The sequence below is a fragment of the Molossus molossus genome, unplaced genomic scaffold (assembly GCF_014108415.1).
Source record: "Molossus molossus isolate mMolMol1 unplaced genomic scaffold, mMolMol1.p scaffold_m16_p_19, whole genome shotgun sequence".
Lineage (NCBI taxonomy): Eukaryota > Metazoa > Chordata > Mammalia > Chiroptera > Molossidae > Molossus > Molossus molossus.
This window is the reverse complement of record NW_023425354.1, coordinates 41935990-41958761: the sequence shown is the minus strand read 5'-3', so window position 1 is coordinate 41958761 and position 22772 is coordinate 41935990. Positions and strand designations below refer to the sequence as shown.

The 22772-nt window shown below is 53.7% G+C and overlaps 1 protein-coding gene across 2 annotated transcripts in view; it reads right to left on the bottom strand.

The window, feature by feature from the left end:
- RPH3AL (rabphilin 3A like (without C2 domains)) overlaps window positions 1–22772 on the bottom strand; it is a 113069-nt gene that overhangs the window by 48895 nt on the left and 41402 nt on the right. Inside the window, exon 5 of one of the 2 annotated variants that reach the window (XM_036268080.1) lies at window positions 12909–12995. The exons of the other annotated variant lie outside the window; for it this stretch is intronic. Within the exon in view, the coding sequence (XP_036123973.1) occupies window positions 12909–12995 (87 nt within the window). The remainder of the gene's footprint in view (window positions 1–12908; window positions 12996–22772) is intronic. 2 annotated transcript variants of the gene reach the window in all.

The following is a 22772-nucleotide window of genomic DNA, read 5'->3' as shown; positions in this document are numbered from 1 at the left end:
TGGTCTCGCAAGTTCCACAAACCCATGCAGGCTAAGGACGCTTCACTACTGGTCTTAACTGCCTGCTCCGTGGGCATCGCACGCACCCTCCCCTCGCTCCTCACTGCATGCAGCGCGGATCCCTTCCAACCCCAAACATTTAATGATCTTCCCAGTTCCCACACACATCGGAGAGGGCGAACGTGTGCTGGCGGCGCCTGGCTGCGGGCCGGCCTCCCTCCCAGATGGAGCGGGCCGCACGCAGGAAATGAATGGGCTGGATCAGAAATTGGACAGGCCGATTATCCCCAGCCAGGTCTTTTCAGAAGAGCGTTGTGATTTTGATTCAGTTCCCAGAACAACAAACATCCGATGTTTAAACACAGTCTCAGAAACATATTTCAAAGCCAATGTGAACCCATTTCTGGGCTGACCCCCACTCGGCTGGGCAAGGGGCCGAGCCAGGGATGGTCCCCAATCCAACATCGCTTCATTCCCAACTGCTCCTGCTCCTTCCTGGGGCACACCTACAATTCCGAGGGTCCACAGCTCGCTCCCTCCTCCAGGTCCATCACTGTCTCCCTTACCGGTTTCTGCTCTTTGGGGGCTTTCCCCTCTGCATTCTGGGGAATTTTTAAGGTTTTTCTCCACTTCACTACTCAAGCTTTCTTGGGGTCTGATTTTAGTGGCCCCCTGTTATTTTTTGGGCATGTGCGTGTGGAATCTAGCATCCACAGGAAAGTGTATGAAAACAGTGATGAGCTGTGAGCTCATCAAGAAATGAACTATTACCAAACCGGAGAAGCCCCTGTCAGCCCACCCTGCCTTCTGGAGGGAGCCACCATCCAGAACATTTTTCCTGGAATTTTGCATAAAGCAACCTCAGGCTCTTCTATCTAAAAAGACCACTTATGTGTGCATTCCTAAATAAACTATTATCACCTGGTTTTGAACATATTTTTGAATCATGGTGTATTCTCTGGTGACTTGCTTTTTTTCCTTTTGCTCATTGTATTTTAAATCCATCCTTTGATGAGTTTAGCTGCAGTTTCTTTTTCACCGCTGTATAATATTTCACAGCCCATCTATCCGTTCCACTGTGAAAGGACACTGGGGTTGTTTCCGGTTTTTTGCTCTGACAAAAACTGCTGCCACCTGCACTCTTGGTCATGTTTCCCAGGGAGGACGTGTGAGAGTTTCTCTAGGGTGCAGCTAGGAGTGAGGTACGAGGACGAGTGTCATGCATAGGAGAGGATGCTCTTTTTTTAAAAAAATGTTTTTTATAGCTTTTTAGAGCAAGAGGAAGGGAGAGAGAGAGAAACATCAACGTGAGAGAGACGCATCAATCTGCTGCCTCCTGCATGCCCCCCGCTGGGGATTGAACCCATAACCTGGTCATGTGCCCTGACTGGGAATTGAACCGGGACCACTCAGTCCATGGGATGATGCTCAATCCACTGAGCCACACCAGCCGGGCTGAGATGACACTCTTGAGGTGCCAGGTGCAGTGTGGAGACAAACCAGCTGGGACTCCTACTGAATGGGCCTCTCTAATTTAATACTCAAATGGGGGGCAGCAGGAGCTGGCCCGTGACCGTAACACAGCCTTCAAGTCAAAGCAGGGCTGGGAGCAGCAGGCAAAGTTTGTGGGTCAAGGGGACAACCAGCAGGTGCTGGGACCCAAAGCCAGGTTCAGAGATGCAACTAGATAACGGTCAGGGCCAGGCTGGGCTTCGGCGGTGGGTGTGTGACCTGGTCTGGGATGTCACAACTTACAAACTCGGGGCAAGAAGAAGGGGGGCAGGGACCCAGGAGCCACCCAGAGAGCTGGCACTACTTTGACCACTGAAGGGAGACAGGCTAAAGGGCTGCCTCCCTTCACCCAGCCCATCTTTCTCCAGCCTACGGGCTGCCCTGGAACAGGAAGGCTGAGGACTCCTTCCTTTCCAAAGGCAGTGGCCGCCGGCTTGGTAGAAATCGGGAGGAGGAAGCGGGTCTAGTGGCAAGAGCCTGTCAGACAGCCCAGGGTCAAATCTCAGCTCTTCTGTGCCACCCGGGACTCGTCACTTAGGTCCCAGAGCTTGTTTGGCTGGAATATGGGGACACAGCCCTACACCTCCCCATACCAGGGGGTGTTCTTTGTCAGAGGGATTTTCTGGTGCCGCAGCAGGACAGGTCTTGAGTTATTTCTGTAGGAAAGGAAGGGGTGGGTTTTTCCAGGGCTGGGCACCACCTCGGAGCTTAAATACTTCCTACAGGAGGAGCCACACTCTGCTCCCGGTCTCCAACCTCCAGACAGCGGGCTAGGGAGAGGGGCAAAATCCTGCCAGCCGATGTCATTGGGCATCTGTAAAAACGAGCAGGGAACTCTGATGATGCAAACTTTTATTCAAATTAATGCAAGATTTCAGAGATGTTTTCTTCCCAGCTTTTCGCCCCTCCGCAGGGGCAGGAGCAGGAGGGTGTCATAGCAGAGGAGAGACGGGTTGTGAAGGCCCAATGGGGAGAGGGTGGGGAGGGGAGCTGGGTTGTGGCGTCAGGATGCTGTCACACCAATAGGACAGTGAAGGCGTGCCACACCTTGTGATTCTCTCTTTTTTTATCGTCACCCGAGGACATTTTTGCATTTATCTTCAGATAGAGCGGGAGGTAGAGAGGGGGGAAGAGAGAGAGAAACATAGACGTGAGAGAGACACATCGACTGGTTGCCACCCACATGATTCCACCTGGGACCGGGGACAAACTGCAACCGAGGTACGTGCCCTTAGTGGGAACTGAACCCAGGTCTCTCTGGACCACAGGCCAACGCTCTAACCACTGAGCAAAACTGGCCAGGGCCAGTATCCCCCCCTTTAAAAAAAATATTTTTATTGATTTCAGAGAGAGGAAGAGAGAGGGAGAGAGAGAGAAATATCAATGAGAGAGAAACACTGATTGGCTGCCCCCTGTACACAGGGGATTGAGTCTGATACCTGGGTATGTGCCCTGACGGGGAATCGAACAGGCGACCTTTTGCTGCATGGGTCGACGCCTAACCCGCTGAGCCACATTGGCCAGGCAGTATCCCTCCCCCTTAAAATTGTGGTAAAATACACATAACACAAAACGTAGCCTTCCAACCACTGTTATGTACAGTCCGGGGCCCTAGGTACATCCACACTGATGTGTGACTGTCCCCACCGTCCATCTCCAGACCTCTACATCTCCCCAAGGGGAAACTCTGTGCCCATGAAACACTAACTCATTCCCCCGCCTCATCCCCTGGCAGCCACCATTCCATTCCTGCCTCTGTGACCTGACTGCTCTGGGCACCTCGTGTAAGTGGAACTGTGCCCAATGTGTCCTTTGTGACGGGCTCAGTTCACTCAGCATCGTGTCCTCAATGTCCTTCCGGGCAGCATGCATCAGAACTGCCTTCCTGTCGAAGGCCGAACAACATGAATAACAGGCACATAGCTCATTTTGTGTATCCAGTCACCCAACGGTCCGTGCTTGGGGTGCTTCCCACTTTCGGTTATTGTGAATGATGCTGCGACGAACAAGGGTGTGCAAATGCCCGTTTTGGTCCGTTTTCAATTCTTCAGGGTACTGACCCAGAAGCAGAATTGCTAGATCATTCCTTTCCTGAGAAACTGCCACACCGTCTTCCACTGTGGCTGCGCTATATTACGTTCCCACCAGCAGTGCACAAGGGTTCAAATTTCTCCACATCCTCCCCAACACTTATTATTTTCTGCTCTTTAAATATTAGCCATCCTCACGGGTGTGACGAGGTAGCCGGTTGACGTTGAACACAGCAGCCTCCCCCCACCCTGCCTGCACTCAACACTCCCAATCCCTCTGCTCTGTTCTTCCCGTTCGGCGCCGAGCACCCCAGACACGTTGCTCGTCTAGTGGTTGCGTCCACCGTCTGTTCCCTCTCTCCTTCCCCGGCCCCTGCTGGACTGTAAACTCAAGGCAGAGATATTGGCTGTTCTGTTCACAGCAGTTTTCTAAGGGCCTAAAACAGTGGCCAGCACACAGCAAATGCGCGATGACGATTATATAAATGAATGAATGAATGAATCGAAAGAGTTGTTAGAAGGCGTTGGGGAGGCAGACACACCTGGCTTCAACCTTTGGCTCCAGGAATTATTACCTGGTGTCTTTAGGCAAGTGACCTTTCTCTAAGCCCCAGTTTCCCCCTCTGTCACACGGGGCAATTCTGAGTACCTCACTGGGCTCCTGTGAGGGTGAAGCCAGAGATTCACCTCCTGGCCCGTAGTGGGTGCTCGGTGAATGTCCACTGCTCAGCGGCAGGCTGGGCCTCCGGCGAGCTGGGGTGGGCCAGCTGGCTCGGTGGGCGGGGCACGGGGAGAGAAAGGCACTTCCCTCTTGGATGGGACAGCATCTCAGAGAGGCGAGTTCTTTCTCCAGGGCACAGACACGGACTCAAGTAGGCACCCCAAACCAGGGGCAGGGACGGGCTGGGAGACCGCTCTGCCCCGCCATGGGAGGAAGGGGGACTGCTTGGCACCAGGGGCCTATTCCTCCTGCCACTTCCACGTGTGTGGGAGGCCAGGAGCCTGCGCTGGTAGTGGGTCTGCTTGGTAGAGCTGTGGTGCGTGGGAGGTGACCAACACACTGAGGAAGTGTGACCATCCGGGTCCCCCAGGGACGCCCCAACAGCAGCCCAGAATGAGCTAGACGCAGATGGCAAGGAGCTCAGGCGGCCACCCCCTCCTGACTGTGCTCGCGGGCCTCCGGAGGGGGCCCTCCGGCAAAGCTGTTTGCAGCAAAAACCCAAACTGCAAGTAACAGCAAGACCATGGAAAACCAGCGTGGGGAAGCAGATGGCAGCCTGCAACGAGCCCAGGCTGCCCGCGGCAGGGGCAGGTGCCACAGGGGTGCTGGGCTCGGCTGGCATGGCAGCTTCCCACCGGCGCTGGCAGGGAGTGCCGGCCCCGCTTCTCCGGCCTCCTGCAGGCCTGAGCCAGGGTGGACTCCCCCAGGGGCCCCAGCTGGGCTACGGGTCACCCTCCAGGCTGGGTGGGTGGGAGATGACTTACGGGCTCCACAGGAAGCTGCTTTCCTACTTCACAGATTCCTCTCACAGTCAATCAACAAGGAGAGGGGCCAGGAGGCAGGAATACAGGCCGAGCATCCGTGAGCATCCGTGGGCACCGTGGGACCCCAGTCAGGGCCCTCTGTGTCAAAACTTCAAGAAATCAAAAGCCCCCTGCTGGGAAAAGCTTCTAAAGTGCCCGGAGCAAGAAATCAGCTTTACTTTTTTGCAAATGTCTCTTTCAATTAACACACATGTCCTGAGCACCTTTTGTAGGCAAAGCACTGCAGAAAACACGGGCAGTGTTGACGCCGCTGGGCCCGTGGACCTGGGAAGGCCCAGCCCATGCTGAACGGAGAAGAGCCCTCTAATTGTATTAATCAGCTTTCGATTACCTACAAATTGGCCTTCACCCCTTTCTAGCTCACTCCCCTCAGAGAAGCCTTCTGACTCCAAAGATACCTTTTAGAGGCTGGAAGAATGCTTTCTAGAATCCTGGGGAATCCAGATTCCAATGAACTTTCCCACTGATGTCAGTATAACTTTGAATGAGTCACTGTGTTTTTTGTTTTGTTTTTTAAATGAATGGGATTAAAGGCCAAACAGCAAGTGAAGGGAGTTTCCAGCCTGCCACACCCTGTGTTTCGAAGCCCCCGATGCAGCACTAACATGCGTGAGGGTGTGAGGAGAAGGGGCACCGGGACCCCAGCACCGGAGGGGTCTGATGTCGGCCGACAGCCAGTCTCAGCTCCCACGCGGGCAGGCGGGCGGCACGAAAGTGTCACTGCCCACCTGGGCCCTGGCAGGGATCAGGGTGCAGGGTCCGAGCCCCTTTCTGGCCAGTCTTCCTGGCACGGCATGCCTGCGGGTTTCTGGTGCCACACAGGAGTCTGTCCTTCCTCCTCCAACCCTGTCTTTATTCTTGGGATAAATAAGGATAAAGAAAGTAACAGCCCTGGCCAGTTTGGCTCAGCGGTTGAGCGTCGGCCTGTGGACCAGAGTCCCGGGTTCGGTTCCGGCTAGGGGCACGTACCACAAAAAAAGAAAAGAAAAGAAAGTAACAAGCCAGGAGTGGGAAGGAGCTGGACCGAGAACTGCATCTGGGAAGGAGCATTACTTTCAGTAAAGGTCATAGTGGGAGAGCAGGGAGAGGCAGGAAGAACCAAGGAAACAGCACAAACCAGGGGCGGCAGATTTCCATGTCCTCCCTAGGTCCAGTCACCAGGGGCCAGGTCACGGGAGAGTCGCAGTGGCTCCCTGTGGAGCAGAGCATCACAGGTGAAATCCTGGGCCAAAGCAGAGGCTGCGAGAGGCGTGCGTGCTGCGCCTGGTAGACCCCGGAGCTCCCAGAGGCTGAGGCACATACTTGCACCTGCCACGCTCTGCACAAAACACACGACACCACCACAGTCAGGCCAGAAAACATGGAATCCGTGATGTGGAAAAAGCCTTAAGATTTTTCAGAATGGAGGGGGAAATTAAAGGAGTTAAAATTGACTGTGTAGAAGACAATGAAGACAGAAGACAGGACGGAGCGCAATCTCCATGTTAAAAGGGCTCCCGAGAGAAGAAATGAGAATAGTCGGGAACAAAGTAATAAGCAAAAACATAATTGAAAAGCTTTCCTGAATCAAAGATCCAAAAAGGTTTCTTCTACGCAACAAGCAATGAAAATGCAAAGTGGGTTACAGTTGTTTGTATGGAAAATAATACAACACTTATTAAATAACAATACAAGAATGAACTGTGTTTCATGTACTCATAACTGTAAACCTACCCACCGTGTGTGTGTGTGTGTGTGTGTGTGTGTGTGTGTGTGTGTCACTGCCAGGTTATTTAAAGGGGAATAAAAGCATAGGTCTGGCTTCAGGCTTCTCCCCATGTCTGTTCTTGCCTTGAAAACAACTTTATGTTGTACACTATGAGGTCCTATATCCCTGCCTTCTCTTTCTCTCAACCTGGTAGTCAAGGGTTTAACTGAATCGCTGCCTCTGCTGCATGCATCCTTGGGACTGTCATCTGGTTCACAGGTCTTCTTGGGGTTCTTCAGGTGTGCCTGATATACTCTTTAACCAGTCCACTGAGGACAGTTTCTCTCATTCCCTGTTTCGCTTCTTTAAATCTTGAACACATCTCAGAGTGTATTAATTTACCAGCAAGGAAACCAGGAAAGTGCCTAGAGACTCCTGTTCACAGAAGGAATGGAGATGAGGTGGGGTGGGGAATTGGGAAAATGAATGCTTGCATAAGCAGCAAGTTAAAAAAGGCAAGTGGCTAATTAGGTGAAGAGTGTAGTTTGGTGTGGTCACAAAAACATCATATTCATGCTCATCAGTAGAGTGGAAATCAGGGACCAGTACTCCAGGCTGTTGGGAGTACCCACCAGGGATCAAACAAAAACACATCAATAGGAAGCAAATGATAAGGAAATATCTGTGTCTGTTAATGAGAATGGCAAGGTCTATTGCTCTAAAAATTACTGAAGTATGGTTCAACTGAGTTTTAACATTCTTTAACAACATTCATTTTCAGGCATGAAATGGTTCATTTGTTTCTTTTTCAAATCGGCTCATTCTTTTTTCAAAGGCCCTGTTTGTTGAATTTGGTTTCTATTCCTTTGTTCATCTCCTTTAATTAATTTAAAAACCTTGTGGATCTTTCTCTCACAGGTTCACTAGCATCTCTAGTTCCCTTGGTACCGATGCTCTCAGTTCCCTTTGCTGCCTCTCCCTCATGGCGGCTCTTTTCACATGTGGTTGGTAGACAACAGGGGCAGATCCACAGAGTTGAGGGGGAAAGATTATGAACAATGGTATTATCAATCACGTTATCTTCTTTGTATAATGGCAACAGCTATTATCACATAGCAAGACTTATTTAAAAAAGATGAAAAATGGCCCTGGCCTGTTTGGCTCAGTGGTTAGAGCATTGGCCTGCAGACCAGAGTCCCAGGTTCGGTTCCCGCTAAGGGCACGTACCTCAGTTGTAGTTTGTCTCCAGCCCCGGTTGGAGTTATGTGGGTATGTGGGTGGCAACCACCCGATGTGTCTCTCTCACATCGCTGTCTCTCTCTCTCTCTCTTCCCCACCTCTCTCCCTCTTGCTCTATCTGAAGATAAATGCAAAAATGTCCTCGGGTGAGGATAGATAGATAGATAGATAGATAGATTAAAGAAATAAAAATAAAAAGATGAAAAATGCCCGGCTGGTGTGGCTCAGTGGTTGAGTGTCGACCCATGCACCAGGAGGTTGCCAGTTCGATTCCCAGTCAGGACACATGCCGAGGTTGTGGGCCAAATCCCCAGTGGGGGGCATGTAGGAGGCAGCCCATCAATGTTCTCTCTCATCGATGTTTCTCTCTCTCTCCAAAATCAATAAAGGATAAAAACTATATACCAGCTATTCATAAGATAAATCAACAGTAATAAGTCAAGTGTCTATAATAAATAGAAACTATAGCCACCGAAATTTATTGTTCCCTCTAAGAATCCATTCTAAGGATAAAATCTAAAATGTAGTCAAGAAGCTATGCACACAGATATATATTGCAGTTATGAATAAGGGGGGAATATTTAGATGTCTTAAATTAGCAGAATATCCATATGACAGAATGTTTACGAAGAGTTATTGGTTACACTGAGAACTACTTGCAATATATGTTAATTTTAAAACATGGGCTCAACAATATAAAGGAAAAAACCCCAGAAGATCAGAAGTAAAAATTTTTTTTTTATTTTTTATCCTCACCCGAGGACATTTTTCCATTTTTTGCACAGATAGAGTGGGAGAGGGAGAGAGAGAGAGGGGAAGAGAGAGAGAAACATCGACATGAAAGGGGCACATCGAGTGGCTGCCACCCGCATGACCAACCAGGGCCGGGGACAAACTGCAACCGAGGTACATGCCCTTAGCGGGAACCGAACCCGGGTCTCTCCGGACCGCAGGCCGATGCTCTAACCGCTGAGCCAAACCGGCCAGGGCAGAAGTAAAAATTTTAACAGTGATTAGAAGGTAAGATTATGTCTATTATTTTACTTTTTTTTTTACACATTGTAAATGTCAATGATCCATATTAATATTATAATAAAAAAAAGAGTAAAATATATATTTTTTAAAATGAAAACTTCTAAAGGTCACAACAATCAAGAACGTAAATATCTGGGGTAATATTAAATAAGAGAGATAAAATGTCATGATACTGACTCTGACATTATAGTCTACAATTTATTTTCAACACAGCAGCCAGAGTATCCTTTAAAAAGAGAGGGAGGGCCTGGCCAATGTGGCTCAGTGGATTGAGCATTGTCCCATGGACTAAGAGGTCCTGGTTCGATTCCTAGTCAGGGCACATGCCCAGGTTTGGGGCTCGATCCCCAGTAGGGGGCATGCAGGAGATAGCCGATCAATGTCTTTCTCTCACATCGATGTTTCTCTCTCTTTCTAAATCAATAAAAACATAAAAATAAAAAAGAGAGGGAAGTTTCAGGTCATGTCTCTCCTCCACTCCGGACCCTCAAAGGCTCCCCATTTCACTCAGAGTAAAAGCCAAAGTCCTTACAATGGACCAACGTGGTCTGACCCCCTGCCACATCTCCGACCTCCCCTCTGGACCCTGACTAAAGCCAGCCATACGGGTCTCCTTGCTAGTCCTCAAAATGACCAAGCACACACCTGCCTCAGGGCCTTTGCACTCACCACACCCTCTATTTGTAATGCTTTCCATCCCTACGGCCACACGTCAACACCGGACCCCCCCCCCCCCCCGTAAAATAACAGCTGCCCACATTGCTCCCAGCGCTCTTCCTGCCTTTACCCTGAACACTCTATCACCACCTGCGACACGGTAGCATTTACTTTACTGTGTTTGTGGCCTCCTGCCCACGAGCAGAGTTATTTTGCCTGGCACACAGAAGATGCCCGATAAACATGTGCCGGGTGCCTGAATGAATGCACACGCATTAGAATGTCAACCTCTCAGGAGCAGAGGGCAGACCCACACACCGTGGCACCACGCAAGGGCAGCAACGCCAACCTCACGGCCCAGGGACGTTTAACCAGCGTTCATCTCACTCCAGAAAATTCCTGAAAGCACAGCCGGAGATGATGGAAGTGAGCATCCGAAAGAAAGAAGGATGAGCATGTTTGGGCCGAGTGGTGTGAGAGTCTCCACCAGAAAATTCAAGTTCTTCCATCAGGACCTGGCTTCCTCTGCAGGACGGAACTCCTAATTTTTATCACAGATTCAGAACCAGCTGTATGCGGCGTTTAAAATGACATTTTAAACGCTCTTTCTATTTAGCTAGCTCTTTGTTGTGATTAGATCTCTTTCTAACTTAAAAAAAAAAAAAAAGGCATTAGGAAGCCAATTACCCTGTCATTCTCCCACCCCAAAAGCAGGCAGGAAAGGCACACCTGGGTATGGTGCCCACAGGCACCCAGACTCATAGACATGCACACGTATGGCCCATCCACGCACCCTGAATGCCCACAGTGTGCCTGGTACCGCAGAGACGGAATGCAGCATTCATCCTGCTAGGTTCGACTGGCCTCTGGAAATTCAAGGACAAAGTGATAGCATAACGCACAGCCTCTCATTTGTTGCCTTAAGAAAGATAAGAAAATTCATGCTAAGCTATTTCAGATGTTCTGGGCAACGCAGTGCTGTGGAGATTAGGACGGGCTCGGCCCTGCACGTGGTATCTCGGGACTATCACGGACGCGAGGGGAACTCGTGGTGGGGACGGACGGGGACGCACGGGGCTGCACGGGGCCAGCTGCCACCGCAGCTCGCTGCTCAGTTATTCCACTGGCTACACTCGCCTTTCCTTTCATCCGCCTTCTTTTCCGTGGCGGCTCCTTCGTCGCTGTCCCCTAACAGCTCAGCTGTGACTGTCCTTTCATCCTGCTAAGGTGTCTCCCACAAGACACCGCTTTGAGGAATCCCCTCTCATAGGTAGCTGGGCCCGCTGAAGACCGGAAGAACCTCACGTTCAAAGGGGGCGTCTCGGGCGGCAGGGAGGCGGCCTCTGGGGTTCAGAGCAGCTGTGCTGTGCCAGGCACCGCGCGCATCACTCTGGACTCGCAGCCACCTCGCTGAGCTCCTGGAGCCCCTCTGGGAACAGAGACCACTGTCTGCAGCCAGGGATGAGCAACCCGGCCTCTAGGCAGACGGAATGGCCGTTCGCCCGCTGGTCCCTTCCCCGTTGTAAAGACACCGCAGTGGCAGAAGAGAATGCTCTAAACACAAGTCTACCCAGCTGTGTTCCAAAGCCAGACGCTGATCTCAGTGGATGAGAAACTCCGCATGTGTCCTCCTCGAGGAGCTGAAGGCCCAGCTGCGGAGCGTGGTCCCGAAGCAGGTGGAGGCACTGGGGAGCACGGTCTTCCAGGGCACAGGGACTGAGACTGAAAGTGCCCCACGACAGGGGGGGGACCAGAGCCAGAGTCACTGAGAATGGGGGCTGGGGAAGGGATTTCCCATCTGGGAAAAGAGACCGAAAAGAACAGAGTTCCTCCCTCCCCCTCAGACTAGAGCTTACCTGAGAATAGGAACACTGAGGGGGGCTGGCAGCAGCACCCACACAGCCAGGGCCTTGGTGATTGGCTCTGGGAATAATCCCATTAGCACCATGGACACAGCTCACCACTAGCCCAAGACACCTGGCTCTGCACGGGGCACGCAGGACCTGGGTGGAGGTGACGGGCAGGGAGAGAGAGAGGGAGGAACGGATTCCTATTCAAGAGGAGCATACAAACCCAAATAATTCCAAAATACCCAAGGAAAGCTGATGCTAAGAGAGGTCATCGACACCGCTGACAGCTGGGAGACAGTCCCAGAGATTTAGTGAACTGGAAGACAGTACGAAACAATTTACCTAGAAAGCATTCCAGAAAGATAAAGAAATAAACAGGAGCATTGGGAGCCACGGAGGATGGAGAAAGAGGCTCCACGAGGTCGCCAACAGGCTCTCCGGAAGGGGAGACACGGACTAGTAGAAACAGCAATATTCTACTAGCCGGGCTGAGACTTTCCCATAACTGGAGGCACTTGATGGATTCTCAGATTAAAAGCACACACCAAGCCCCAAGCAGGATAAGTTAAAAAAAAAAAAAAATCCACATCTGGCATCCGGGGACAGAGCCCTCTGTCAGGCTCATTCTGTCCCCACCACCCCTGCCCCATGACCCTCCCCATGAGCTGCTTGCCAACGTCCTGCTCTGGTCTGGCCCCACTTCCGACCTGGTACAGTGAGAAATGCCCTGAGTTTGGGGTTAGGAGATGCAGGCTCAAGCCCCCCAGCTGTGACTGCCTCACTGAGCCTCAGTTTCTTCCCCTAAAATGGGGTTGGAACCAGAATTCTAGACCCTTAGCCCCAGAAGGGACTCTGGGGGACATCCTTACAGCAGACCACAGCGGCGTGTGTCTCCAGCTCCCTCACCAGCTAGCTGGGTGCCCACAAGTCAGTTAACCTCCGAGTCTCCGTTTCCCCATCAGTAGAAGGATGAAATTAATTCATACATGTGGATAACTGAGCACAGTGCCAGGCACACAATAAACGTTCAACTGGGGGCGGCCACCACTGTGGCTATAACAACAGGCCACTTCCACCCCCAACGCCACATGACCAACACTCAGTGTGCGGGGCTTCCTCTGAAGCCACAGACCCCAGGCATCGCAGAACCAGGGCCCACCGCCACCTCTGCACTGTGAGAACGGGCAAGCCGGCAGGTGACCCTTCCCACCCTTCTCCCTGGTCACCCCCCAGTAGTTCCTCCTTGACCTCCAGAGAAATCCCTCCCGGTGACCAACCATGAACTTCCCCCAATCAGGATGGGCTCAGCCCCAGCCCCAGTGCCCCCCCCCCAGGTTGCCCTGGGCACCCTACCTCTCTCTGCTCACTGCAGATCTTACAAAGCCACAGGGCCCGCTTCTGGCCAGGGCAGGCCTCGATCCCACACTTGGTGCAGACTTTCTACAAGAGAGAGGACACAGGAAGGTCAACGCTTCAGCTGCCTGCTCCTCGGCTCGGGGCTGGGGAAGCTGTAACGGAGGGACCCGTGGCTTTATTCTGCAGGGATGGCTTCTGCTTCAGGCCAGAAGGGTAGCAACCCTAGGACACAGGTCACCTAAAACCCGCAGGTGGCTCTGGGCCACAATGGATGTGCCCGTCCATGGATCTCCGTGATCTAGATTCACCCCCACAATTACATTCTGTTGGGAGCACGTCAAGAATAAGCTTGTAGATTTTCCCAGGGGCACACGCTCAACAGCAGAGAACTGGAAACAACCCAAATGCCCGCACCAGCAGCAGAGTCAAACACACACAACAGAATAGGCTGTGGCCTGGGCACTGCAGCCTGCAGCCTGCGTGCATCCCTGCAAATATGGGCAGGAATGATGTGATGCCACAAAGAAAACGCGCATCTGTGCACAACTGTGCAACACAGTCACGTGTGTGCCTGAGCCGGTGAGAAGACGATGTAGTGAGAAATGCCAGTGCCAGCTGGAGCACTTACTTTATGCCAAGTCCCTTCATTGGACGATCCCGGGAACCCTATTCCCTAAGCATCAGGCCCATTTTACAGGTGAGGCGTCTGGGCTCACCGTAGTTGTGATTTGCCAAGTTCACCCTGCAAGTGACGAACTCAGGTTTGACTCCAGAGCCGTTCTGTAATTTCCCCGGACACCTCAGGAGCCAGAACCTCAGGTCTGCAGAGTTCTACCTTCTCTAGCGCTGCTTAAGTGCATAACTTCTAAATACACGTTTTGCTTCCCTGAAACGCACAGCAACACCCGGTGGTGGGAACGGCCAGATGAATGAAATGCGCCAGAAGGCAGGGGGACCTGGCGGGGCTGAGACTTGTTCCTGGCTAACCGGGCAGCGTCTGACTTGGTGACAGCAGGTCCTCCTCGGAGAACTGTCACACAGGGCTCATCTATGTTTCTGCCACGTGGAAGCTGCCCAGTTCCTGCAGACAGAGGGTTCGCTCCTGCCCGCCCACCTGCCCCCCCCCCACCGAGGGAAGGCTGGATCTATTGCTTGGCCTTTTCTGCAGGCTGCCAACTGAGCGAGGAGCACACCTCTCCACGGAGAGGAAAATGTCAGCAGCTTGGCTTCCCGGAGCCTGTGCTCACCGCCTGATTGGGCCGCTGAGCCCGGCGCTGCAGGAGGCGGGAGGCAGATCTCGGCGGAAGAGAAGCTCTGCTACATTCTTAGGGGGATGCCTTTGCGCTCACCCAGTACTTAGGCAGGAGAAACGTCACTTTTCTTCTGTTTCTCCAAATGTAATCTTCTCCAAATTCCCAGTTCTCTGGGCTGGCAAGAAAGTCTGCCCCAGTCGTGATGGGGGCCCCTTTCCAGCTCCTGTGAAGGTTCTGGGCTTGGGGTCTTCCGAGGTGCAGCACATCCGGGTGAGCGTCCCCTGTCGGGGTGCCCACTGCTGTGCTGCTCTCCCTCTGAGCTCCCATGGTCCCTCAGAGAGGGAGGGGCCCAGTCACGTCTGTGCCAGGCCTGGGTTTGGGATCAGTGCCAAGCTGGGGCTCAGCCTCTCCAGGGGCACAGCAGCCTGAATCCTGCAGCCCTGCACCACCACCTGTGACCTGGTCTGGAGATTCCCTCTTTTCCACTAGAGCTCCTCCCAATACCCCTTCCAGTGCCCACCCCCAGCTCTTCTACCTCTAGGACTGGCCTCGAGAAACGCACACGGGCGTCTCCTCACAGGTTGAAGAGGGAGGAAGGAGTCACTGAAGCCAGGTGGCTGTTTTCCTTGCTAATTCCCACTATCCGGAGTAAATACACAGTGTGGCCCTTCAAGAGGTGAGATTTTCCTACTGAGTTTTCCACATGCTTATTGGGTTTGGCGACAGCTGGCCTTCCATGCACACGGGGTGCTCTGCCCCCTCCCAGGGGAATGGCGCCGGGAACGAGGAGAGAGCAGGAGACCAGTCACTGCCATTTCCTGAGCACGTATGTGCCAGGCAGTGAAGTATGAAGGAGGCGGGAGTTAGGATCTCCATCAGGCAGCTGGGCAAACTGAGGCTCGGAGATGGTCAACAGCCTGAGACCAGCCAGTTAGGGACAGTCAGGGTTAGGAGGCTCCTTCTTCCAGACCTCCGGAGAGCTGGGTACTACCCTCCCCCGCCCGGTCCCGAGCTGGTGTCCATGCTCTCCAAGGAGCTGGCTCATGTGCCTGGGAGTGTGGCTGATGATTCACAAATGAATGGACAGAGACGGGACAGGAAAGGACCTGGGACAAGGCTTTGCTGGGGACGGGTGTGTAGCCGCATGTGTTCATCAGCTCCAAGACATCAGTTCTGGGAGCCAAGACGGGCTGGGGAGTCTGGCTCCGTCCTCCTCGATATTTCTCGGGAGGGAGGGAGGCAGCCGCTCTTCAAAGGAGAGGGGTTTCCAGCTGCGGGCAGGGAGCCCAGGCCCAGCGGCCTGCCCAGCAACACTCCGCAGGCTTCCCCGCAGCTTCCCTCCCTGTGGCCGCCCTGCCCTACACAGGGGTGAACGGCCGATGGTCATGCTGGGTGTGCGTACGTGTGTGTGCGTGTGCATGTGTGCGTGCGTGTGCGTATGTGTGAGAGTGTGCGTGTGTGTGTATGTGTGTGTGCATGTGTGAGAGTGTGTGTGCGTATGTTTGTGTGTGCATGTGTGAGAGTGTGCGTGCGTGTGTGTGTGCATGTGTGAGTGTGCGTGCGTGTGTGTGTGCATGTGAGAGTGTGCGCGCGTGTGTGTATGTGTGCATGTGAGAGTGTGCGTGCGTGTGTGTGTGCGCGTGTGCATGTGTGAGAGTGTGCGTGCGTGTGTGTGTGTGTGTGTGTGTGTAAGGGTGGCATGTCCCAAATGTCCCCCCCTTCCTTTGCCCTGTGCAGCGCTGTGGGGGCCCCGGGGGCATGACCAGGCACACCCTCGTCGCCCGTGCACAGCCCTGTTTTCAGGCTCCCAGTCACCACGGGTGGAATCCGTGGTCAGATCCCACATCCCTCGGATGTGCAGCGTCTCTGGCTGGGGAATCCAGGCCAGCAAAAAGATAACATGCTCCAGTTCAAGTGATACATAATTGCCACTCCAATAAACCTCGAATCAGTAAGAGAATAATGAGCCTTTCCCCCTATGGATTTGGTCTTCATTCCCAGGTTCCAAAAAAGAAAATTAAGCAGGTAGATTTTAAAAAGCCAGTGAGAGAGAGTGTGAGCCAGCTGCGACCTTAAGTCAGTGCAGAGGGAACACGGCTCAGCCGTGTCAAGGACAGTCCCGGGGCCCGGGGGTGGGCCCCTGCTTCCCTGCCTGAGATGAGCTTCCATTGAGGGGAACTGCCCTGGGCAAGTGGGCACTGGCTTCCCTGGCATAGCTGCCTCATGCTTTCCACAGCCTGGAACTGTGTCTGTGTTAAACAAACCAAGTCTGGCTCCTGGGCCTCATTCAGAGCAGAAGTGACAAAAGTCCAGGCCTTGAGTTGGCACATGCAATCTCCTCAATCCTGTCTCAGGCACTCCGTGAATTCCTTTCGCAAACATACACCCCAGCCTAGAGCTCACACGGGGAAGGGGACAGCTCAGGGCACAGGCCACAGGACATGGGCTTTGGGGCAGGACAGCAGAGCCTGCCGTTCAGATGCAAACTTGGATTGTTACTAATCTCCCTGAGGCTCATTCCCTCATCTGCAGGACAAGGGTAACAGGCAGACTCATGCACAGTAGGAGGATGAAGGGAGAGGAGTCATGAAAGTGCTTAGCACAGGACAGGGTGAAGAGTGGACAGTACCCACCACCCTTTCCCACAGGCCTGGATCCGTAAAGGATGCCAGCACCCATCGATCATACAAGCCCAAACCCAGAATCACCCTCCGCCCGCACTCTCCCCCACTCCCACCCAAATAATCCATCTCCCCAAACTTTAAATCTCGAACAGTCCAGTCCCCTCTGTCACCCTCCCCGATCCAGGCTGCTGCCATCTCCGGGGCCTCCCAGCAGGTCTCCTCACCCCCACTTTGCCAGTCCCCAGCTGGTTCCTGACACGGCAACCAGAGTGATCTTTTCAAGATGCAAATCTAATCATGTTATTTCTCCCATCCCTGCCAGCCTAAAAGCTTTCAAAGACTTCCTGTTGCTCTCTGGATGAAGACAACCCCTTTCACACGCTGTATGGTGGCTGCTCAGGCTAGACTCTGCCTCCTCGCCCCTCCCCCTGCCCCGCGGCTCTGAGCCCCAGCCCAGCGGGCCTTTTTGCAGCCCCTGGTCCTAACTGCTCTTCCTGCTCCGAGACCTGGGCATGTGCTGCTCCCTCTGTCTGGGATGCACGTGGTCACACTCTCTTCATTAACCTATGTATCCTTCAGACCTCAGCAAAAGCACCACTTCTTCCAGGAAGCCTTCCTTGACTTCTCACCTGGTCGGAGCCTCCACAATAAGCCCTTGCCTCTTGTCCTCAACCATCAGGAATTTATCCTCATTCGTGTGGCCCTATGACGACCACCACTCCCCCACCCGGCTGTCAGCCCCCCAAGGGCAGAGGCCACGTCTGTTCTGCTCCCTGCCCAGTGCTTGGCGATCATGAATATCTGCAGAGTAAATGAGTGAACAAACAGCAGCTGCTTTTAGTGTGATACTTGAGAAGGCAAGATGTGGTCCCTCCTGGAATGCGCCAGTTATGGGGGAGATGAGACACACAGAGACACGGAACACTCAGTGGCAGCACAGGGCAGGGGATGGGAGAGCCTGCCCACGGGGTAGTGTCAGGGGGGTGGGGCTGCTGGCCAGGCGGGCCTCACTCTCAGGTTGTGTTGTGCAAATCCAGGCTGGCCCAAACACATGAGAAAGGACACTGAGCGTCCTCTGTTAAGGGCTGCACCCCACATGACCCCTCCTGCCTGCCCCCCACCCTGGGGTGCTCCCTGCAGGCCGCCTATGTGTGCAGACTCATTCCAAGGCCTGACGGGACTCCCTGGAGCGTCCCCACTGTGATCTACAGCTCCGCCTTCCCACACCACAGCCACAAGGCAGCCAGCACAAGTGCACTCTCTGCGAGGTGCCCGGGTGCTCAGGCCCCTTGCTCCCAGGCCGGGCCTTCACACCCTCACGGCGAGCCCCGGCTCCACAGGGGGGTCCCAAACTGAATCCTGACTCTGGTCAGAAGATCAGAAGGGAGGGCGTGCAGTGCCACTCAGGGCTGGGAACGGAGCCGCTGGCACAGAGACCCCAGTGCCTCTCAGGAGCCGCGGTCTGAGAACATTCAGTAACAGGGAAGCAGCCGTGCACCCGTCGCCCCGAGGGCTTCGCGGTATTACCATCTATCACACAGACAGAGATGTTCGTGCCGCGCAGTCAACCAAAACCAGATGAAATTGTGCTCAGATGTTCCGTACAAGGAGGCCGGGGAATGCACGCGGCTGGGCTGCAGAAATGAATGCTAACGACGGTTAATTTGAAAATACTTGATGCTTTAATTCAACAAACGTTCAGTCGATGCTGGATGTAAGGCACTGTCCCAGGAGTGACAAGGACGAACGAGGCACAGCCCACTGTCCCCGAGTGTCCCATCGAACCGGAGTTTGTGAACTGGCAAGACTCATTTGGAAAAGGACCCTCAAGAGTTCCAACCAACCGACATTTGTAGTGAGACGGTCCCTCTGGGAGCCATGCTGAAAATGGTGCTCCCAGCATGCTCCCCACCCCAAAGTAGGGCAGAAGAGGCTGCATACAAAGGCTGGCAGCACATGCAAGAAGCAGTGTGAAGCCTGACTGGTGTGGCTCACTGGCTGAGCGTTAACCCATGCACCAAGAGGTTGCCGGTTCGATTCCCGATCAGGGCACATGCCCAGGTTGTGGGCCCGATCCCCATTGGGGGGAGCATGCAGGAGGCGGCCAGTCGATGTTCTCTTTCATCGATGTTTGCATCTCTCTCCCCCTCTCCCTCTCTCTCTCAAATCAATAAAGAAAAGAAACAACGCGTGTGCCTTTCACATCCTGTGGCGTGTTCTCATTGCTAGAGATCAAATCTTCGACAAGGGAAAATCTGCCTGTTTTAGGAACAGCTACGCAGCAGTGACGATGATATAAACAGAAAAGTGAACACAATCATGACAAAGCGGCACAGGTCCTGAAATGGAGCAATATTCACAATCAATTAGGTTAAAAAAAGCTTGTTAGGAACAGCATGCGCTGGGAAATTCTCCACCACGGAAACAGGTTTACGTGCCTGTATTAGAAGTTGATATATGCCCAGAAAGATATCTGGAAGGATATTAGCCAATGTGTAAATCAAACTGTGCTAAGTCAGAATCTACCTTAAATGGATCAGCAGAATTCCTATTTAAAGGAAGCTATGCTAAATGCTTTGGGAAGTCACTCGTCCCCCAACTTCATTTTTTGACTAGCTCTGGACTTGTGTGTGTCAGGATGGATGAAGAAGCTGACGTACATGCACAGATAGGTGGGAGACAGATTCTTGGTTGACTATGCTCAACAGTAGGCAGTCAGCCCTGCCCCCTCCCGCCACGGGGTTGCGGGGCCACTGACCCCTCTGATCGGGGCTCAGCCCCACTCATCACCCAGGCTTGGAGGTGCCTCCCCAGCCTGGGGGCCAGGGGGCTAGAAATGGCCTTGTGGCCATAGGTTTAGTATCCGGAACCCAAGTCCTGCAGCCAAATGACTGTAAATAGTTTAGATATTGATGTACATATTATAGTTATAGACTTCACTGAGCACTGACGCTACGCCAGGCACCAAGCTAGGTGTTTTATGTCGAATCTCATTTAATCTTCATAACCACCTTAGGAGGTGAGTATTATTATCCATTTTATAAATCAGGTAATCTGAGGCTTAACGTTAAGTCACCTGACCACAGGGAGGTGGGATGGGAACCCCATTTGAGCCCCAGACAAGAGACTTTTCCAAGCGGTCACCCTCCCCACACTCCAAATGAAGGCAGGGCTGGCTCCCGGGGCCTCGGCCCCTCCTCCAGAACTACAGCCGGACAGGGCACAGCCAGGACCCTCCTTCCATTCACTGAGACACAGCCTGGGGGCCAGTGGGGCTGAGGACACGGTAACCTTAGCCTTGACCCCTGCGAATACCGAGTCACCAGGACCAAAAGACACACAGCCTTCATGCTGGTCACCTGCTGCTTGGTCTGAGAAAGAAGCCAGAGGCTGCCAGAGAGGAATTTCAGAGGAAGACAAGTCTTCGGCGCTTCCTGTTCTAACGCCCACCAGGGAGATGCCAGCCTTCCTCCGCTGGACTGCAGCGAGGGCGAGGCCTCTTCCATCACTCAGGCTTCTGGGAGCTGCCCCACCACCTCCGAGCAGGCCCTTCCCCTCCCTCGGGTGCTGCTGCTCTGGGACGGCCCAAACCCCAGGACTGTGAGCCCCGCACCCCTCGCCGCCTCTCCCAGGGGAAAGCGAGCGTTGCAGATTCCAGGACCAGCTTCCAAAACACCTCCTCCCTCCACCTGCACTCACTAGTCAGTCGGCACCACGTCCTGGGTGGAGAGGAGGGTTAAAGACGCAACAGAAGCAGCTCTTGATTATGGCCATTCATGAGCGCATGAGAAGAAATCATGTCTTGCATGGGTTTTGGGTCATCTCTGGGCTTGCGCCCCACTGCGCGTGTCTGATGGGGGAGTGGGGGGCTTCGGGCAGGATGGAATGACCATGCTGGCTGGGGTTCGGGGCGGGGGGCAGCTGCCCACCCACCAGCCCGTTAACTCTTCCTGGTCCTGGTTATCCTCAGCATCACCTCCAACCAGAGACTGTGCTCGGTTTTTGCCTCTTTTTCAGAGAACATAGGAAACAAAAGAGGTGTGAACTGTCTCGATGGGGCCCAAGGGGCACAGGTGGAGGCAGCCCTGGTTTCAAACCAGAGCCGGGCAGAGGAGTGGAGACGGGTATTTAATCTGAAGCTGAGAGGAAGGTTTTAAAAAGCCAGCCAGTCTAATGATGTGGATTAAAGGGGGACCCCATGAGCCACGGCACTCAGTCTCGAGTTAATTCATCCATTCAAGGCATCTGCGGAGAACACATGGGCACCAGGTACGTGCTGTGTGAGGTGTCGAGGAGTGCCTGTGACACAGCCCCCAGGGGCCAGAGGCACACCAGTGCTGGCCTGCGCACACGGAGCAGTAAGTGTGACCAAGGTGCTGACGCAGGACCGCGGGCACACAGAGGATGGTGCACGTAGACACGGAGGGACGAAGGGCTGGAGGAGTCAGCCAGGACAGTCCCAGAGCCAGCCCGGTCTCAGGCAAGGGCCGGATGGCCACCCGAGGCTGGGGGAGCCCCTCGCCTGCAAACATCGCACTAGGGCCAGCAGTGTGACTCCACCTGGGGTCCCCCCCCGCCGTCGGAGAGGGTGACAGGACCTCCGGGGCCCGAAGATGGGACATGTGTGGTGGGAAAGCACATTCACTATTATAGCCTCTTTTTTCAAACACAGAATATTGTTTTGAAATGTCAAAGTGGTGTTCTAAAAGAACGTGGGAAGTCTCCCCATTTATCTGAAGGGAGCCTGGGTTGTGAAAGGTGCAAGTCCTGATGGAGGAGGAGCCCCACCAGCTCCCGGTCGGGAAGCGGCGTGGGGACTGCACGCTTGTCCTCACAAACACCTAAGGGACCTTTAGGGTCTCGTGGGGCCTGTGTGGGGATGGGTGCCTCTCCCCAGGGTGAGGTGAGGAACAGAAGTCAATGTGCGGAAGAGCTGGCCACGCCTCGGAGAAGGGTCCCGTCAGGGGTTCTGGGACACGGCCCTTCTGACCTCTCCCGGCCTGGTGTGCACCTCAGGGCCCACCCCGGCCAGCCCCGGGCCAGCCCGCCGAGGGAGGAAGGACCCGTGGTAGACAGAGTTCCACCACCCTTGTCAAGCTTTCCGTAAGTTCTGAACACGGCCTGCTCCACCTGCTGGCTCCAAGTCCTGGGGCCAGACTCCTGCAGCCCTCCTTAGGTCCTTCCAGCCCGAAAGAAAAAAAATCTCAGCTTCTGCGCCTGACCGCCAGTCTGGGCTCCTGGAAGGCACGGAGCCTGAGCTCCATCAGAATCACTGCGGGATGCCACTCGGACCAGCGCCTCCCAGGACGGCCACGTCACACAGCGGCCTGCACGCTCCACCTCTGCTCTGGCTGGGGGTCGGGGCGGGGGAAGGCCCCGGCTCACATTCATCTCACTCCTTGCTTCATGGTTACTTAGAGTTACAACTCATGATAATGATAATGCTACCATTTATTGAGCACTTATTCCATGCCTGGCACCAGGCTCAGTGCTCAACACACATTATCATGATCACATTTAATCTCATTTACATTCACAATGGCCCCTGGAGGAAGGTTTTATGATCTGAATGGTGTGGATGAGGCTATCGGAGGCCCGGAGATGTGGGTGGCTTGACTGACTTAATGTAATGAAGAGGTGGCAGAGCCGGGATGTGGACCCAGGTCCGTCATCATAAAAGCAAGAGCTTATGTAACATGCACTGTGTGCTGGGTACAGCAGGAGCGCTTCACATGAATTATTCTCTTAACAAGGGCGGGACTGGGGCACACAGCGGTGGTAATCCGTCCAGGGTCACACAAGGGCAGTCAGTGGAGGGCAGACCGGGGTCCAAACCCCGATCTTACCTCTCGCTCATGTTCTCTATGACCCCTACACTGGCTGAGAAAGATGCTCATTGGGACCAGGAGACAGATGTCACCAGAGCAAGTTGTTCTATGGACAGTGGTGGTCTGAAGAGGAACGGCAGCCGCTTTTCCAAGACA